Source organism: Ranitomeya variabilis, chromosome 8 (assembly GCF_051348905.1).
Source record: "Ranitomeya variabilis isolate aRanVar5 chromosome 8, aRanVar5.hap1, whole genome shotgun sequence".
Classification (NCBI taxonomy): Eukaryota; Metazoa; Chordata; class Amphibia; order Anura; family Dendrobatidae; genus Ranitomeya; species Ranitomeya variabilis.
Genome location: NC_135239.1, coordinates 101475829 through 101488613, shown reverse-complemented (window position 1 = coordinate 101488613; position 12785 = coordinate 101475829). Strand labels below are relative to the sequence as shown.

General features: G+C 46.4%; 1 protein-coding gene across 1 annotated transcript in view; it reads left to right on the top strand.

The window, feature by feature from the left end:
- Positions 1-12785, top strand: part of IVNS1ABP (influenza virus NS1A binding protein) — a 42772-nt gene that overhangs the window by 5626 nt on the left and 24361 nt on the right. The window contains exons 2-5 of the mRNA XM_077278813.1: positions 6326-6442; positions 8482-8609; positions 9055-9224; positions 11361-11436. Of these exons, the coding sequence (XP_077134928.1) occupies positions 8499-8609; positions 9055-9224; positions 11361-11436 (357 nt within the window). The 5' untranslated portion in view covers positions 6326-6442; positions 8482-8498. The remainder of the gene's footprint in view (positions 1-6325; positions 6443-8481; positions 8610-9054; positions 9225-11360; positions 11437-12785) is intronic.

Here is a 12785-nt window from a genome sequence, read left to right as displayed (position 1 = left end):
ACTACACAGGTCTCTTCATCAGGCAAAGACTAAAAGAAATTCTGAAGAATCACATATGTGATTCTTCAGAATTTCTTTTAGTCTTTGCCTGATGAAGAGACTTGTGTAGTCTCGAAAGCTTGCAATTTGTTACTATCTTTTCAGTTAGCCATTAAAAGGTATCAACCACTGAGAACTCTCAATTCTAAATATTTTTCATGTAAGTAGTCATGGTTTGTGCTACAGCAGAGAACCTTTGAGCTCACCTCAATAAATCACTCCAGGGCAGTACAACCAGCTCAGTGGCCAGACATTCACATGGCTTCCTTCAGTTCAGTTCCTTCTAGCCACTGTGCTCCTTGTACTGCACACGTGTGATTTACTGAGGTGGGCTCAGACATCCTTTGCTTTTAGCTACTTAGGCACATTATCAGTTTATCTCTACACAGCAACATTATTATATACATCTAATTGTGAAAATGCTTAATTTTCCATTATCTATTGATTAGACAACACTTTTGATTGTGGGACAATCCCTTTAAAGGGAACCTGTCACCCCCAAAATCGCTGGTGAGGTAAGCCCACCGGCATCAGGGGCTTATCTACAGCATTCTGTAATGCTGTAGATAAGCCGCCAATGTTACCTGAAAGAGGAGAAAAAGACGTTAGATTATACTCACCCAGGGGCGGTCCCGCTGCGGTCCGGTCGGATGGGTGTCTCCGGTCCGCTCCGGCGCCTCCCATCTTCGTTCCGTGACGTCCTCTTCGGGTCTTTACGCCACGGCTCCGGCGCAGGCGTACTTTGTCTGCCCTGTTGAGGGCAGAGCAAAGTACTGCAGTGCGCAGGCGCCGGAAAGGTCAGAGAGGCCCGGCGCCTGCGCACTGCAATACTTTGCTCTGCCCTCAACAGGGCAGACAAAGTACGCCTGCGCCGGAGCCGCGGCGTAAAGACCCGAAGAGGACGTCACGGAACGAAGATGGGAGGCGCCGGAGCGGACCTGAGACACCCATCTGACCGGACCGCGGCGGGACCGCCCCTGGGTGAGTATAATCTAACGTCTTTTTCTCCTCTTTCAGGTAAAGGCCCCGTCTCACACAGCGACGCTGCAGCGATACAGACAACGATGCTGATCGCTGCAGCGTCGCTGTTTTGTCGCTGTGTGGTCGCTGGGGAGCTGTCACAGAGACAGCTCTCTCCAGCGACCAACAATCAGGGGAACGACTTCGGCATCGTTGAAACTGTCTTCAACGATGCCGAAGTCCCCCTGCAGCACCCGGGTAACCAGGGTAAACATCGGGTTACTAAGTGCAGGGCCGCGCTTAGTAACCCGATGTTTACCCTGGTTACCAAAAAAAACAAACACTACATACTCACCATCTGTTGCCCGTCAGGTCCCTTGCCGTCTGCTTCCTGCTCTGACTGAGCCGCCGTACACTGAGAGCAGAGCGCAGCGGTGACGTCACTGCTGTGCTTTCACTTTACGGCGGCAGTCAGAGCGGGAAGCAGACGCCAAGGGACCTGACGGACATCAGATGGTGAGTATGTAGTGTTTGTTTTTTTTACAATTACGCTGGTAACCAGTGTAAACATCGGGTTACTAAGCGCGGCCCTGCGCTTAGTAACCCGATGTTTACCCTGGTTACCAGTGAAGACATCGCTGGATCGGTGTCACACACACCGATCCAGCGATGTCAGCGGGACCTCAACGACCAAAAAAAGGTCCAGGCCATTCCGACACGACCAGCGATCTCGCAGCAGGGGCCTGATCGCTGGTACGTGTCACACATAGCGAGATCGCTACTGAGGTCGCTGTTGCGTCACAAAACTTGTGACTCAGCAGCGATCTCGCTAGCGATCTCGCTATGTGAGACGGGGCCTTAACATCGGCGGCTTATCTACAGCATTACAGAATGCTGTAGATAAGCCCCTGATGCCGGTGAGCTTACCTCACCAGCGATTTTGGGGGTGACAGGTTCCCTTTAAAGCTTAGCACTGTGCTGCACTCAATGAAAGGGGATTCTCAGGTTTAAGATATTGATTGTCTGCCAGTATCTTATTGGTGGTGGTCCAACATCCCCACCGTTCAGCTTCAGTAGAGGCTTCAGAAGCTGTGCTATTCAGCACCATTAACTGTTTGTATCATGCATCTGCTGGTGATGGGTCATCAATATCAGATTTAGGATATATTGTTGCCATAGTAAACCTGGGAAACCCTTTTAAAGAGTTTTGTTCCCATATCAGCTTTTTATGGCTTAGGGTACCGTCACACAGTGCCATTTTCATCGCTACGACGGCACGATTCGTGACGTTGCAGCGTCGTATAAGTATCGCTCCAGCGTCGTATACTGCGGTCACACGTTGCAATACACAGCGCTGGAGCGATAATTTCATGACGTATTTGCAATGTAGAAGCCGTTGGTTACTGTGCGCACATCGTATACAACTTGTGTCACACGATGCAATCATGCCGCCACAGCGGGACACTAGACGACGAAAGAAAGTTTCAAACGATCGGCTACGACGTACGATTCTCAGCGGGGATCCGGATCGCAGTAGCGTGTCAGACACAGCGATATCGTAAATGCATCGCTGGAACGTCACGAATCGTGCCGTTGTAGCGATCAAAATTGCACTGTGTGACGGCACCCTTAGACAGGAATAGCCCCTTTTTAGGTCCCACCACGCGAGTGTCCTCAAAGAAATCAGCAGAGCTTTGCTCGTTGTGAAAGTCCCCCACAAATGAATGGGCGTCATGGAGACCTTAACTCCAGCGTAGCTCGGCTGATTAGTAGATCAATTGATCTGGATGCCGCGTGGTCTCCTCCTGGGAGGAACAGACGAATTCTACTAATATATGGTTGTTTTACGCAGTGTAAGGGCTCGTTCACCCGGCAGTAGTTTCTGTCAGAGTACTAACTATACACCGTGCTTGGACCAATTATATATACTGTATATATACCAAATCTGTGTGCAAAACAAAAAGACAGTATGCATTATTTTTCCTCCAGAGCTGCAGTATAGTATCTGATATTACGGACACATAGCATTTCTGTGACATAGGAGACAGTGAATGCTCCTGTAAATAATTAATGGCTGCTGAGTAAAACACGGATTGTATATGGATGACAATAAAATGATCGCACTTTTCTGGATGAATCAGATTTTTTTTCTGCGCTCTTGTGACCCTGCCGTGTGACTGTCCAGACCTGAGCCTACAAAGCACGTAATGAGTGGTCCCTCGCCCGCCATGACAGGGCCTGGCTCTGGTATAATGGCGCTGTGTGGAGTGACATGAGTGAGAAGGGCTCCCAGCTGACAGGAGGCGTTTGTGTTCCCTCGCTGGAGGAGCAGCATGTGTTGTAGCTCACGTCTGCCATTAGCCTTCGGGGCTGTGTCCTTGGCGGAGGCTCAAGGTCACAGGCTGTTCCTCTTGTTTCCCGTACCTGTGGCCTAGCTGTGACGGCAGGTCCGGGCCCTCAGATACCATCTCATCTGGTGGCAGCTAGTTTATAAGTGGAGCTCGGCAGTGAGCCAGGTGTGGCCGGTGCGAGCCGCACTCCCTGCTCCAGCCTGGAGATTTCCACTCATAATATTTGTGGTTTCTATATTCCTGTCAGAGGACGCGGTGACCCCCACCGTTCAGCCGCCTGATGTCGGCCTCTTCTGCTTTCCAGCCGTGTGGGAAGTTTCTGTGAAGTGGAATTTTACTGGTACATTGCGCTGCTCACTACAGAGCTGTCTGCTCTGCACAAACCTGGATTACATCATTGTGCCATCCATTTTTTTTTTTTTCTCCATACAGCCATTGACAGGTTTGATCCACAACTTTTCTTTTTTTTTTTTTTTCTTTAAATTGAGTTTTGTGAAGACGCCTCATTCATCTATCCGCAATAATAATGAACAAATATTTGTGAAAGACCCATGACAGGGGCTGTCCAGTCTACTGAATCCGTACAGCTTGCGGGACGCGTGTTGGTGAGAGCAGTCACATGACCGCACGTAGACGGTCTGCATACTTCCAGGCACATTCCTACTAGACGTGTCTGCCTGGCTTCTCTTGGTACATCTAGTCAGCACATGTATGCAGAGCGCACACTTCAGGTCACATGACCACCTGCTCTCCAGAGTAACTGGAGACTTTTATCTGAGGACGGAACAACCCCTTTAATTTGTGCAGAAACCTGGAAGCAAAAGTTTGACTCCGTAGGGAAAGTGAAGCATGACATGATGCTAATGTTATGCTGGGGCGTGCCAAGTCCTTGAGACCTCTCCCTGCTTTTACTAATTAAGGAGAATCTCTCACCAGGTTTTTGCCACCTAATCTGAGAGCAGCAGAATGTAGAGCCAGAGACCCTGATTCCAGTTGTGTCACTTTCTGGGCTGCTTGCTGTAGTTCTGATAATCTGCTGATAGAACAGTAATTTTGTCACTAGAGGACTAGTAAACCTGCTGCCAGGTTGTCATCCATTCCCTTGAGCTTGGTATAACCTTTCCCCACCTCTGGCAGATTTGTGTACTCTGTGCATAGGGATTAAGCTTCACATTCTATGACTAAGGGCTTCGGCCAGAAACGTATGTCAGAAGGGGCAATGTTTTATTAATTGTCTGGACACTTTATTTCACGATGAAAAAAAAAAAAAAAAAGTTAAATATTGTTAATCCATACGGCCATGTGGATCCTTTTATTGTCAGTTTAGTGTACTCTGTGCATAGGTAGAAAGCTGGCAATCAGTGCTGTGGGCGGGGTTATGCAGAGCTCAGCATTCAGAGAACTGCTAGATCTGCAGCAGAGAAACAGTGATTTTATCAAAGCTACAGCAAAGAACCCGGTAAGTGACACATTGCTTGAGTCAGGGCCTCTGCCCCTACATCATGCTGGTGAAAGATTCTCTTTTAGTGAGGTTATTAAATGAAAGACTGTTCCAAATCCCCTGCTGAGTATCACTGTTAGACAACCTCTAATTTCTAATATACTGTTATGGCGATTGGGCTGTTTGCACATGTTGTAGATTTGGTGTGGTTTTTTTCCTTGCACATTTTCTAGATACCGGTAAACCTGACGCAATCCTGATTCCAGCAAAGTGAGTGAGAAACCTGAAGTGTCTCCTGCACATTGCAGCGTGTCAGTTCTCGCTGCGTTTTTCACCATTGACGTCACTCAAATAGATCAAAAACACATACCGTATTTTTTTTTTCAGCTGCGTCTTTCCTGCCAAGAGCTGTAGAAATTTGACTCGCGTGTGCTGAGCGCCTTCCCAGTAATCCTGTCGGGTACCCACCGCTTTATTCCATCACGTTGCCCATGGACATGTGCACGTTATTCCCCCGGGACCTAATGTCTGCCCGGACTACCCAGTGTGGAGGGGGCTGGCCCACATCAGGCACTGCTGCCGTGACTAATGTCGCCTGCAGAATCCCGGAATCGCGGTGCTTGGGACTAAAGGTACCGTCACACTCAGCGACGCTGCAGCGATATAGACAACGAGCTGATCGCTGCAGCGTCGCTGTTTAGGTCGCTGGGGAGCTGTCACACAGACAGCTCTCTCCAGCGACCAACGATCAGGGGAACGACTTCGGCATTGTTGAAACTGTCTTCAACGATGCCGAAGTCCCCCTGCAGCACTCGGGTAACCAGGGTAAACAACGGGTTAAGTGCAGGGTCGCGCTTAGTAACCCGATATTTACCCTGGTTACCATTGTAAAAGTAAAAAAAAAAAAAAAAACCAGTACATATTCACATTCTGATGTCTGTCACGTCCCCCGGCGTCCACAGGGTTACGCGCTGCTGCTCAGAGCTTCCTGCACTGAATGTGTCAGCGCCGGCAAAGCAGAGCACAGCGGTGACGTCACCGCTGTGCTCTGCTTTACTGCCGGTGCTGACGCATTCAGTGCAGGAAGCTCTTGGCAGCAGTTTTATCCCTGTGGACACCGGGGGACGTGACAGACATCAGAAGGTGAGTATGTACTGGGTTTTTTTTTTTAACTTTTACAATGGTAACCAGGGTAAATATCGGGTTGCTAAGCGCGACCCTGCACTTAGTAACCCGATGTTTACCCTGGTTACAAGTGAACACATCGCTAGATCGGTGTCACACACGCCATCACAGCGATGACAGCGGGTGATCCAGCGACGAAATAAAGTTCTGGACTTCTAGCTCCGACCAGCGATATCACAGCAGGATCCAGATCGCTGCTGCGTGTCAAACACAACGAGATCGCTATCCAGGACGCTGCAACGTCACGGATCGTCGTCGTTCTCGCTGCAAAGTCGCTTAGTGTGAAGGTACCTTAACATGGTTCCTGCACATAACAACTTTACTGATGGGAATTTTTTTTTTTTTTTAGGTTCCACCTCTTTTACCTTTGAAACATTACGTTTTGATAACCTCACAGGAATGCATTTATGATTGATGTGTCCCAGAATTTAGCTTCTGCTCAGTTATTTTCATCTATTCTTTAAAGGTAGGTGCTTCAATTATTTTTTTCTGTAACACACGTACTGCTTGTGCCAGTTTGTTATAAACCAGGAGAGGCAGATTAACATGGAGGTGCATTCCCAGCTCGTTCATGGTCTCGGGGCTGATGGTGGCCACCAGCAGTCTCTCAGCTAGAACTTTCACTAGCTATGGAGTATATGCCAAGGATGGATTTTTTTTAATTTATTTTTGGGGGGTTTGGAGACCACATGGACAGGTTGGAACTCCCAAAGGCCACAGTAATTCCCATCTGTGACGGATATCTGTTGATCACCATCTCCTAACAATGGTAGATGAGTGCAGAAGCAAGCACATGCCTTGGAGGTGGCAGGCCTTTTCTGGGACTCCTTGAGATGACAGATGCATGACACATGGATTCATCAAGTACCAGATATGTAATCCTAGTCATGTGGTGCCTCCTCACTTCACTCTTTCAGGCTATGTGCACACGTCAGGATTTCTTGCAGAAATTTTCCTGACAAAAACCGGACATTTCTGCCAGAAAACCGCATGCATTTTTTTTGCGTTTTTTTCATGCGTTTTGACGCGTTTTTTGTGCGTTTTTTTTTCCAAATGCATAGAATTGTGGGAAAAACTCGGAAAATCCGCAAAATTAATGAACATGCTGCTTTTTTTACCGCAATGCGTTTTTTTTTCGCGGAAAAAAACGTACCATGTGCACAAAACATGCAGAATGCATTCTAAATGATGAGATGCATAATGTATGCATTTTTAATGAGTTTTTATCGCGAAAAAAACGCAAAAATACCTGAACGCGTGCACATACCCTCAGTGTGTTGCTTATCTTGAGCGGTCTGCCGGTACTATACAAGCTATGTTTGCCCTTAGTGCAGTTATAATGGAAGGGCAGCCCCCAAAAACAATAGATTTCTCTATGTAAGAATTAAAATAGTAATCTTGTAGTTACAGTGACTAACGAAGATAAGTGATGTTACAAGGAAAGCTTTCCAGACCATATAGGTCTCCATCAGGCATGGTATAAAGTATCTGAAGAAACGCAACTATACACACAAAAAGAGCAGAGACTGGGCATAATAAATGGACATTTAAAAAATAAACAGCTCCGAGAGCGAATCCCTCCTTAGCTTAGAGGTTATATATTGTCCCAATATCCATGTAAGATCAGAGGTCTGGTGCCCTCACTGTCTCTGGAGCAGGGTCCTCAGATTTTGTAGTAAGTCATAAAACCTTGTGACACATTGAGTCCTGTGTGGAAGGCATCGGTCATACATTTATGTTCCCAGACGCTTTGGTGTTTTGTGATATGAAGTTGACTTTCATATTGTTTATGTTGTGTCCTGGACCAAAGAAATGTTTGTCCACAAGAAGATGGGTTTTGCCTGTAATTGTGTGGCGATGAGTCCTCATGCATGCTCTGTTTCTGTCCTGTTTCTACATCATGGAGACCCTGCTGTAAGACAAAAACCCCTAATATCTGTAGTCTTGTATGATTTGTAACAGAGAAGAGATGGAGGGGACAGCAAGAGCCAAAGAGGAGAGATCTAGGTGACAGCAGTGTAGTCAGAGCCGGAGAACAAAGGGCAGGATGACTGCAGTATATTGCATTGCTTAAGCGCTAAGCTGCTTTTCTCAGCGAGGGGCTTTACGAAGTGAACGGAGCTGTGCTGTCCTGGCTTTGTTCACTGCTTACATCTGGCCAGAGCAGAAAACCAGTGATCAATAGGGGTGTCGGGTGCTAGACTCCCACTGATTTGATAATGATGCTGTAACTCCAAGATATGTCATGAATATCATAAGGCCGACAGCTCATTTAAGGCCCAGGGTGTGTCCATGTGGCCTTTTGCTCTGCATTACTCCGTCCAGAATTCTGCAGGCAGCAAGAGCCCCCGCAGGGCCAGGCTGCAGCACCTCTGAAATCAGGCATTTCTACCTTCCTCTGTGCTTATTTTCCAATGGTTATACTGTGGATTTCATTGTTTGTGCAGTGAATCTTCATTTCAGATTTTTGTTCCAAAGTAACAGTAGGGCACATCTGTTTTACAGCCTCGGACTGAAAAAAAATGGTTCCAAACGGCTATCTCAGTTTTGAGGATGAGCAGTTCATAGAATCATCAGTAGCCAAATTGAATGCCTTACGGAAAAGTGGACAATTTTGCGATGTGAAGCTCCAGGTATTTTCCTACTTACCATATTACCAGACTTGTAGTGTACGGTTTGTATAACCACTGGTGATGAGTGAACGCGATCAGATAACGTGTTCGCCGAGTATCTTGGGTGTGCCCGGATAATATGTTCGAGTCCCTGCGGCTGCATGTTCCCTAACAGATGGGCAATCCCCACATGTGCTGCTGCTATTGAACAGCTTCCAATCATGCAGCCGCAGGGACTCGGACATAGTATCCAAGCACGCCCAAGATTCTCGGATAACACATTCGCCCATCGCTAATAACTACACTTCTACAACGCCCTTTTTTCCTTTCCAATGATATCCGTAGCACCCGGCCAGTTAGTGTAATGCTCAGGCCTTAATTTTCACACTTCCCGTTTTTTAGTCCGTGGTCTCATTTAATGCACCCATCTTCTGATCTCGCTTTGCTTACTTTTTTCCATTTCCAGGTTTGTGGCCATGAGATGCTGGCACACCGAGCGGTTCTTGCTTGCTGCAGTCCCTTTTTGTTTGAAATCTTCAATAATGACAGCGAGACACATGGAATGTCTCATGTAAGACTTGATGATCTGAACCCTGAGGCGGTGGAGGTGTTGTTAAATTATGCATACACTTCACAGTAAGTATGGCTGTGAAAAGGCTCTATTAAGGAAATAACATTCATCCAAAATGTTGATGTTTAGTTTTATTCTTGACATATTGCCACATTGAGCCCAGTGTCATCCCCACCGACTCAATGGCCCAATATTGGATTTATCTGCGGAATCAGCATCTTGGTGAAACATGGCAAAGTTATTAGTTTTAATCTGTGTATTAATTGTTTCTCTACGGATCTACTGATAAATGTCTTATTAGATGCTGTGACCTTGTTCAGTCCTTGAAGCTCACAATCCCGCTGGTTTATTGGTTGATCGGCTGAGTTACACTGATCTTGATTAGTCAGAACTAGAGCTGAACGATCCTGAACTGTAAAATTAGCGGTTCATACCGGACACTAAAACGGACGTCTGGAAGAAGTCCATGTTCGGAGTACTGGGCGAAGTCCGCGAGGACAGAGATTGATCCTGTGGGGGTAATCTGATTCCTTTGGCAGCCCCCTAGCACTTGCTATGATCACTTTACAAAACCAGGTCCCCATTGTCTTTTATGGAATTTGGGTAGAGCTCTGGTACCTGAACCGAACTTTGCACTAAAGTCCTGTAGAACCCACTCTTCCACTGGTCCACTCATCTCTAGTCAGAACCATCAATGCAGCGCCAACCTTTGGACTCATTCAGACAAAAGCGCCGGACACTTGTATAACCTTTTCTTGTCCAATTTTCAGCTTGAGGCATTACAATAAAACTTAAAGGGGTGTTACCCCCTGAGACATTCATGACTTGTTGACAAATGTGCCATAAATGTCTTGTGGGTGCCTGTTCCATTTCCAGGTGTCCCACCTATCAGAAGTATGGTGGTCTTCTCCCCTGCTTGCATGCCACATAGCAAGATATCATGCATGAAGCTTCCATTGTAGTTACTAAAAGCAAGGAAATGTTTCACTACTATAAACTATAGTGAACATGCATGAGCAGCTAACTCTTCTACTAGTTTCGAGAGAGCCACATGGGCCAGGTGTGCCGATGTATAGGGACTCCCGGAGATGGCCACACAGTGCATCATCAGTACCTGCTCTCACCCAAGCGCCACTCCTCTTGTCTCTGACAAGGAAAATGCTGTATTTTTCAGACTATAAGACGCACTTAGGTTTTAGAGAAGGAAATTAGGAAAAAATGACGCAAAAATGTGCTCAATACTGTACTAATATCCCCTATTCTGGTATGCATGGCCCCCCTGATCTCTATCCTGGCAGGCATGGTCCCCCTCATCCCTAGTCTGGCAGGCATGGTCCCCCTCTTCCTTAGTCTGGCAGCCATGGTCCCCCTCTTCCCTAGTCTGGTAGGCATGGTCCCCCTCATCCCTAGTCTGGTAGGCATGGCCCCCATCAGAAAAACATTAAAAAAACATAAATCATTATACTTACTTTCCTGCACGCCCTTGGAGCTTCCTGTTCCGATGCCAGCAGCTGAATTATGCTTGTAAGCATCGCTACTAAAGGGAATGAATATTCACTACATTCCACACCTATGGGAGTAGAGAGCAGTGAATATTCATTCCCTTATGTAGCAGGCACATGTGAACGCCCGGCAGCTGCAGGAAGCTGGTGGCTGCGGCTAGCAGCGTGTTCGCTATAAAAGAGAAATTAATATTCACTGCTCTTCACTCCTATGGGCGTGGAATGCAGTGAATATTCATTTCTTTTTAGCAGCAGGCACAGGAGTTAGAAGTAGCCACCGGCTCCTGCCTCCTGTGACCTGCCTCTCCGCCGCTGCTGCTCTGCCACCTCCCCATCCACAGCCAGAGCAGGTATATTCAGACTATAAGACACACCGATCATTTTCCTCCACGTTTTTGGAGGAAAAAGTGTGTCTTTTAGTCCGAAAAATATAGTGCATCACCGTAATCATTTGGAAGTAAAAGGCTACTGAAAATTGTCAGGAAAGGCACACTAGAAAGATGCAATTTACCTGGATGTCTACATAAACTATAATAAAACTTTAATTATTGCTGGCAGATTTACACTAAGAATTAATTTATTTTTTTGTGTGACAACTACTACTGAAATTCCTAGTGATTAGAGCTGTGTGTGCATTCTAACTAAATGGCTAATATGTATACCACTAATGGAGTCGTCTAACTTCTGCATGTTTTTCAGACTTAAAGCTGAAACAGATCTGGTAAAAGATGTTTATTCAGCTGCCAAAAAACTTAAGGTTGACCGTGTGAAACAGGTAATGCTATGATTAGTCCTTTACAACTTTAGTACGTGTCCAGTTCTTTACCCCAATTTCACTTCCCACGTTTTGATTCTAGACTTTTGCATCTCCTTGTAGTAATGTGCTAAGACAGTGAGTGCCTCCAATGGTGGCTCAGTGGTTAGCACTGTTGTTCTGCAGCGCTGGCGTCCTGGGTTTAAATTCCACGAAGGAAACATTTGCAAAGAGTTTGTACCTTCTCTCCGTGTTTGCGTGGGTTTCCTCCTGATTCTCCGGTTTCCTGCCACCCTCCAAAGACATACTGAGAGGGAATTTAGATTGTGAGCCCCAATGGGGTCAGGGATGATAATGTCTGTAAACGCTGTGGAATTAATAGCGCTCTATAATTGAATAAATAGATGCTACTGTCATTCTTGGTGGTGCTTAAGGTGCCTTGAAACAGTATTCATACCCCAACCACTGAGGACTCTCAATACTAAATATTTTGCTATCCACTGGCTAACACGGTACCAGGATATATATCATTCCTGTATTCATACCCCATTAACTTATCAACATTTTTTTTTTACGTTAAACCCACAAGCTTAAATGTATTTTATTGGGATTTTATGTGATTTAACAAATATTTGTGCAGTGTAAATTAAATGATACATGAATTTCTAATTAGTTTGAAAATATATAAATTTGAAAATTGGGACGTGCATTTGTATTCAGCCCCCTGAGTCAATACTTTATAGGACCACCCTTCACAGCAGTTACTGCTGCAAATCTTTTGGGGTATGCCTCTACCAGCTTTGTACATCCAGAGGCTGAATTTTTTTCCCATTCTTCTATGCAAACTAGCTCAGTGAGATTGGATGGAGGCGTCTGTGAACAGCAATTTTCAAGTCTTTCCAAAGATTCCCGTCCTTTAACGCAGCGTATGCGTCAGAAAACCTGTGCCAATCCGACCTGTGACGCAGCATATGCGTCATAGTCGGATCGCGCACCTGCAGGCTGGGTGAAAGGGTTAACTGTAATTTCACCCGACCTGCAGGGACAGGGGGAGTGGTACTTGAGCCCGGGGGGGTGGCTTCGCCCCCCCGTGGCTACGATCGCTCTGATTGGCTGTTGAAAATTACGTTTCACTTTCAATCAGAGCGATAGTAATATTTCACCAATGAAAATTGGTGAAATATTACAATCCAGCCATGGCCGATGCTGCAATAGTATCAGCCATGGCTGGAGATCGCGATCTGCCCCCTCCACTGATCTCCTCCCCTCCGTCCTGTCATTGCTGTCCTCCGCTCCCCGCTGTCCTCCTGTCCGCTCCCCCCGCAGTCCGATAGGTTCTATCACAGCGATCAAAATAAAAAAAATAATAA